The 6,760-nt window shown below is 41.7% G+C and overlaps 1 protein-coding gene across 1 annotated transcript in view; it reads right to left on the minus strand.

Moving 5' to 3' along the window:
• The window catches only part of larp1 (La ribonucleoprotein 1, translational regulator), a 42,995-nt gene extending 36,616 nt beyond the window's left edge, over positions 1–6,379 (minus strand). The window contains exon 1 of the mRNA XM_084387325.1: positions 5,833–6,379. Coding sequence (XP_084243451.1) covers positions 5,833–6,100 — 268 coding nt within the window. The 5' untranslated portion in view covers positions 6,101–6,379. The remainder of the gene's footprint in view (positions 1–5,832) is intronic.
• Between the last annotated feature and the right edge of the window lie 381 nt (positions 6,380–6,760).

Consider the following 6,760-nt stretch of genomic DNA (forward strand, 5'->3'; position numbering starts at 1 on the left):
CAAATGACACTAGGAGTAACATTTCAGACAAGCAAAACATGCATACTTTAGTTAGAGTGGAGGAAAGCAATAAACATTCGTCTGAAAGGTTTAAAGTACGGCCTGGCTCAAACAGACAAGAGGATCTTTGTTCAATTCACAGAAGTTTCTGTGATGCAAAGCCACATTAAAAACACCAATCGCCAAAATATTTTAGCGAACAACGTTTAAACCCCATGCCATGTGATGCACTACGCACTGAACTCACGCTTCTCAGAGGATGATTTTCTCTGATGAAAACGTACCACCCTTTACATCCAAATGATGCAACCTTTTAGTTTTAGTTTAGTTGAGTCCCTTCAAGAGCTTGTGAGAGTCGAGACACTGGTCCTGCACTCGCCCTCGCTGTGATCAAACTACTGTACTACAGTACTCACTGCATTTCATCAAACAAAAAGTTAAGAATAAATGTGCTAAGCATTGCTGTTTGTTGGCTTTCGACATGACACTTGGTGAAATGATTGCAGTGTGTAGCATCAGGACTTCTGAACATTTCCAGCACGTTTTTCAGAATACCGTAATAACCGTGATCATGTTTTCCATAAAGAATTGTCTCTGATACGGTTAACATTATTTAAGAGATTTAACATTTTTAAAAAGTAGCCAAAATCTCAATAAAATAAGGTTAGAGACCCGAAACAAGCTTCAGTAAATAACTTTTATGAAGCCGTCTAGGATTATGAACTGATAGTCATCGGAAAACAAATACTAGTATAATTTTTGGCCAAGAATGTTCATCAGGGTCATATGCTGTTTGTGTGAACAGGATTACTGGTAACTTGCTTTGTGTGATTTGAGTCTGTTCCAGCTGTAGCACACACACACACACACACACACACACACACACACTCTGAACTCAGTCCTCTCAGAGAACGGTCTATTTCTACAGTGTTTCTCATTCATTACCTAAAGTCTGGAAGCCCATCAGTTTCATAACGCACACGTCACAGAACAACACAAAAGGTCTTTAGCATTGAGTTTTGCACAATATGCTTATTTATGTAATGAGGTGTGAGTGACGGCCGGCTGGTGTTGTGTTAGAGCGCGGAAGCCCACAGTTTCAAGCCTTTGCTGAGAGTAGGGCTGGGAATCAAACATTTATTACAATTCTGGAATCAAATACTTGTTACTAAAAATTAGGGATGTTAACCGATGACCGTTTGACCGATGGTTGACCGTATCAACGTTAACCGATCAAAGTTGTTGGTAGACGAAAAAAAAAGAAAGTGATCTCTAGATTAGGCTATTATAGAGCGTGGACTAAACGCTACTACAGTTAGCCTTAGCCATCTCATTCCAACATCTTTTTGTGTGAAGTGAACAAATCCCTCTCACTACATTTTTCATAACTCGCCTGTTTGTACTTAATAAACCAATAAAAACATTTAGCGCGAGGTCACAAGGTTTGCGAAAAGTAAAGGCTACAGGCTAAAACACTGGAGGTTAGAGCCAGGGCGGACGACAGGATGAAGCAAGGACACAAATGTAAGTTGCAACAGTGATACCGTGCTTAAATACAGTAGTAGCACATCATCTATGATGTGATGATGATCATCATCTTTCTTTATTATTGTTAGCACTACCTCAAACTAAAGCGGCGTCTCTTCGGAGCTGTCATGTTCTTAAATGTGGCCGCGGCAATGATGAGCTTCTAACGCTAGACAAACGCCTTTATTTTCAACGCGATCACCTTAGAACAAATCATTTCATAACTAAGGAGCCATTTGTCCTCCGATTACAGACAAGCTCCTCGGCGCCGCGCTTGCGGGACTCATGTTTCGCGCTGTAGGGGATTTAAAAAAGTGACGTGAGTGGAAGGGCGGCAGTGTGTGTGTGTGTGTGTGTCTGTGTGTGTGTGTGTGTGTGTGTGTGTGTGTGTGTGTGTGTGTGTGTGTGAGCGGGAGGCAGAGCGGCAGAGAGATGCGACAGTTGCAAAATTGCAGGCGCGGCTCGAAATGGCTGTTATTTCAAATAGCGTAGCATCTTTTAAACTAATCGGTTAAGCGGTTTCAGCCGGCTAATGAGGCTCGGCGGGCGGGCAAGACATGCTTTAGTTTTCGCCATCCCTACTAAAAATGTTGATTCCTCTTATCGATTCCTCTGTGAGCAGTTAAACTGACTTTAAACCACTGAAGCGCAAGACGACTCGTGCACGGGTTTCTGTGTTCATGTGTATCAGTCTATTGGACCCGTGCAGCTCTTAAAGCGACAGTAGCCTGATATTCTAGGGCTGTGCAATTAATTGAATTTCGATTTTGATTTCGGCTCCCAACGATCACCAAAATAGTACAATCGAGTAAAAACGATTATTTTGCCATGTTCTGTTATGAAAGAACGCTCTAACTGTGTCTTGTGTTGTGAATGACACGCACACATCCGCCCCTCCCGAAGCGTAAACTCTCTCAGCTTGACTGTTTAAACTGATAAGACTTGAAGTGAAAATGATAAACTTATGATGCAATGCTGGCCCGACTGTGCTAGTGAATGCTCCGTCATGTCCCGACTCCTGAACGCGAGAGTGTAGTTTCGACGCTTGCCTTGTCCAACCCACGCTGAGAGACGGAGAGAGAGAGAGAGAGAGAGAGAGAGAGAGAGAGAGAGAGAGAGAGAGAGAGAGAGAGAGAGAGAGAGAGAGAGAGAGAGAGAGAGAGAGAGAGAGAGAGAGAGAGAGAGGACGCGACGCCGCTGAACACTCACGCCGTTTGTGGAACTGCGTCTTGGAGAACGTTTTAAAATGATAATCTTTATTATATAATAATTATTGATTTTATAATCTTTGTGGATTAATTTAGGCGACTCATACAATCTACACGCTAAAGTGAATCAATGTTTGCGGGGGAATTTCCCGCATTATAAGTGGCAGACCTGCGGGAATTATTAAAATACTCATTGAAGTATTATCTGTTATATTATTTATTTTAATAGGTCAAAAAGTACAATCAATGTTCAAATTTCGATTTAAGAATTGTTGAAAGGTGTCTTTTTAATAAATGCAACACGTTCCCAAAGTCATGTGAGAAAAATCTTGTTACATAATCGTGATTTCAATACAGACCACAATAACCGTGATTATGATCGAGCAGCCCTATAATATTCCTGCTCTATAATAACAGTAATCAAACAACAAAAGACAGGGAAAATGTACTCGCTGTTCTTGACTAACTAACTTTAGCAACTATATTTGTAATGTATATTATATGTATAAAGTGCAGTGCTATTTTACAGTTTCTGAACCTGAAAACACTATTTCAATCCAATCTTTTGTTCAGTTGTGTCTATTTGTGGCGATTGCTAATTTTATTATTTGTTCTTGTTTAATTACTCAGTGTTTACGTGTCTTTAATAACGCCTGAAGTGTATATTAGGCTAGTTGTTCTTCTATGGTGTTTGTAAACCACAGGCAAACGCTTGTGTAAGTGTTCTTCAGCCGGTGGAGTTCTGCTCATGATATTCAGTTACAACTACATGTTTTGCAATAAGACTAAATGCGAATGATATCTGATGGGTTTTTTACCTTATTGGAATCGAAATTAGGAAACGATGAATCGATGAACAGAATTGGTTTTGTAATGGTTAAAACTCGAGCGACCCCTGACCCCAGCGGGCAGAAACAGCACATACCATATAGTGTCCATCCAGCGCATGAGGAAACTCCCAGTCTCTGTTGTTTAACATTCTGATGCCGTTTACGGTCTAACTCAGGGACTGCTTCTAGAGGAAGGACGGCATTCAATAATTTAGCTTTAAAAAAAGTTGCATAAATATTGTGCCTTTAATGTACTGTGTGGTAACCGATATATAAAAGCAATAAGCCTCGTGAAGCCGTGGTTCACAGCGAACTCGAATCTGTGTTGTCCAACAACCCCGATACTGATCAAAGCGTAAAAAATGTAATGTAATAATCTAATCTGTAGCGCTGTGTGTTTCAGAGTATATTGCTGTCAAAGATAACTCACTCCATTATTTATATATATATATATATATATATATATATATATATATATATATATATATATATATATACACACACACACACACTAAACTACTACATATAATGTAGAATATAATGTATTATAATGCAATGGGGGAATATTTGGGTAAAAGTGTCCTACATTATTGTAAATATATCTAGTCAGTGACAGAGATCAAGCATATTCGTCTACAATAATGCAGTATTTTCAGCTTCAGAATCATGAATATTGTTATTCTGGCGTCTCTATTATCCTGTGCTTTGGGTTTCAGCACCAAGTCCAAGACTATTCATTTACACACACAATGTAATATCAAATTTAGCATTTTAAATCAACAGGACATTTGTTATTAACCTATTATCATATGTCTCAGAGTATCGCAATATGTTATAGTGAGTTCAGTATCGTGATATGTATCGGATCGTGACATGAGGGAATCGTTACATTCATTAAATTCATGCAAATGACTTTATTCTCCCATCAATCCTGATTCAGCATGTACAGTACAGCACTGGCCAGCTCTCAGTGGACTGATCTCTGAACGGGGAACAGTGGTAGTCAGCTGTCATGAGTCTAGAGCAACATTGATCAGTCGGCCTTCGCTAATTGTCCTCATGCATTAGCTTGGGAAGCCCATAAACACACTGGAAGCAGAGCAGTGACTCGCATCTATCCGCGCACGTGATCACATGGCACACACACCACGTTGCCTTCATCCAGGGGAACTCTGGGATTGATAGCAGCTCCACGAGCCCTTCATTACATCATTTCTTCTGATGAACACCAGCAGTGCGACGATGCCATGCTCGCGATCCCATCCATGTGTCAATCGAGCAAATGCATATTAATAAAAGAGGAGTGATCAGTAGCTAACGGCTAACGGCTAACAGCCGGACTCGCGCACGCACGTGCATTAAACACCACGGGAGAGGCAAACTGTCACGAGCGCCATTCATAAAACACAGCATTTAACCAGATATGCGTTTAAAAACGCGTTTACGCGAATCCGAGCGAGTTCGTGACAAACACGTGGATCTCACACGTGTCGTGCCATGACATAAAGCGGATAATCACACGCTCAGCGATAGCAATATAACACTGTAAACAAATGCATCTCATCTAGTCTGACAGCGTCACGTAAAACGATAAATAATCGTGATTTTGTTTGCAGCTGATGTACAGTAAAGCGGCATCCGCGCCGGCCTGTCAGACGAGCTCGATCCCCACAGGCCGCTAATGCTAATGCTAACCCGATAGCCATTTGTTCGGAAAAGCGATGAAGGTGAAGAACAACAAGACATTTTGCGTCTCATCCGAGACTAAAATTTAAAGAAAAATGGTTTGTTTGGCATCATATCAATACACTAATGTACGAGTTGAATGAACGAGTCCTGAAACAGATTCGAGGCCTACTAGTGCTTACAATCTGCTGTCATGTGTGTGAGAAACACGATAAACATCATCTGACATCCCAGCGGACAAAACCAGCTTCCCATCAACTCATGAAAACGCTATTTCTGAATGTTTTGAGGGAACGTTCCATTGTGGGAATGTTACATTTTCACGTTCTGAAACAAGTTGCAACATTTAAAAAAAAAAAAAACGTTAGATAAGTCCACCTGAAACGGCTTTAACGGCCACATGAGGCTGTGTGAAAACGCTAACGTCTCGAGAGCATTATTAAAGCCCAGAACGTTCTGTTGACGTTATTATTCAACATGTTCCCTCACAGATGTTCCTCATGATGATGGACTCGCTCGTTGCCAACGGTTTGTTGTGTTAAACCACACACACACACACACACACACACACTGGTACAGACCGTGCAGCGCTTGTCCGTTGACGCCGCTCATCTTCTTCGTCCACGGGTTCACCTTGGGCGGTGGAGCCTCGGTGAACTCCGTCTTACACGCGTCGTCTTCGCTCTCCTGCTCCAGGTTCTCCTTCGCCTGGCTGTTGCTCTCGTCCTTCGCCCGTTTCAGGCTCTGCTCCTTCCCCACAAACCCCCCGTCTCCTCCGGCCTGGTGCTCGAGCTCCTCCGGCTTGAGCAGCGAGCTGTTCGGCAGGAGAGTCTCCACCTCAGTGGCCATTTCTCCTCTAACAAACACCCCTCAAATCCACCGCAATGATCAGCGAACGATGTGTGTGCTTCCAGCGGGAGCCTCTCGCACTCTCCACTCCACCCCTAGACCAAACAGGCTTCAGTCTAAGACGCAGAGTGGCGAATCTCAATTAAAACATGTAAAAGAACCCCTGGAACCTTTAAAACGACGGACTAGCCTTCCCTACTTACGGCAATGTGAAAGAACCACGCGTTGTACGTGAGCGCGCACGTACGCACGCGTAGCGGGGCGTGGCAACGCTAGGCCGCGACACCACGTGACTCTTCCGCATATAAAAGGAGCGCTACAGCTCTTGTTCATGCACAGTGCAATTAAATTGAAATTTGAGACTTTTTATTTATTTGTCATATTCGAAAGAAAAAATATCACGTTCCTCTTACTTTTCGTATTTAATTTTTTTTTTAGTTCTTTCAGAAAACATTTTACAATATAAGGCGACAGTTATCTGATCTGACCTGAAAGTATTTGTGTATTGTTCATTTTATTTGGTACTGTGTATCCATCTTGGCAATCACGTTCCTTAAGGTTAAAAAAATAAATAATAATACTACTGATATTACCCCTAATTATGATTACTACTAATTTTTTTTTTTTTTGCCTTAAAGTACCCATGAAATCAATATTAAC

The sequence above is a fragment of the Rutilus rutilus genome (assembly GCF_951802725.1).
Source record: "Rutilus rutilus genome assembly, chromosome: 18".
NCBI classification, from domain to species: Eukaryota; Metazoa; Chordata; class Actinopteri; order Cypriniformes; family Leuciscidae; genus Rutilus; species Rutilus rutilus.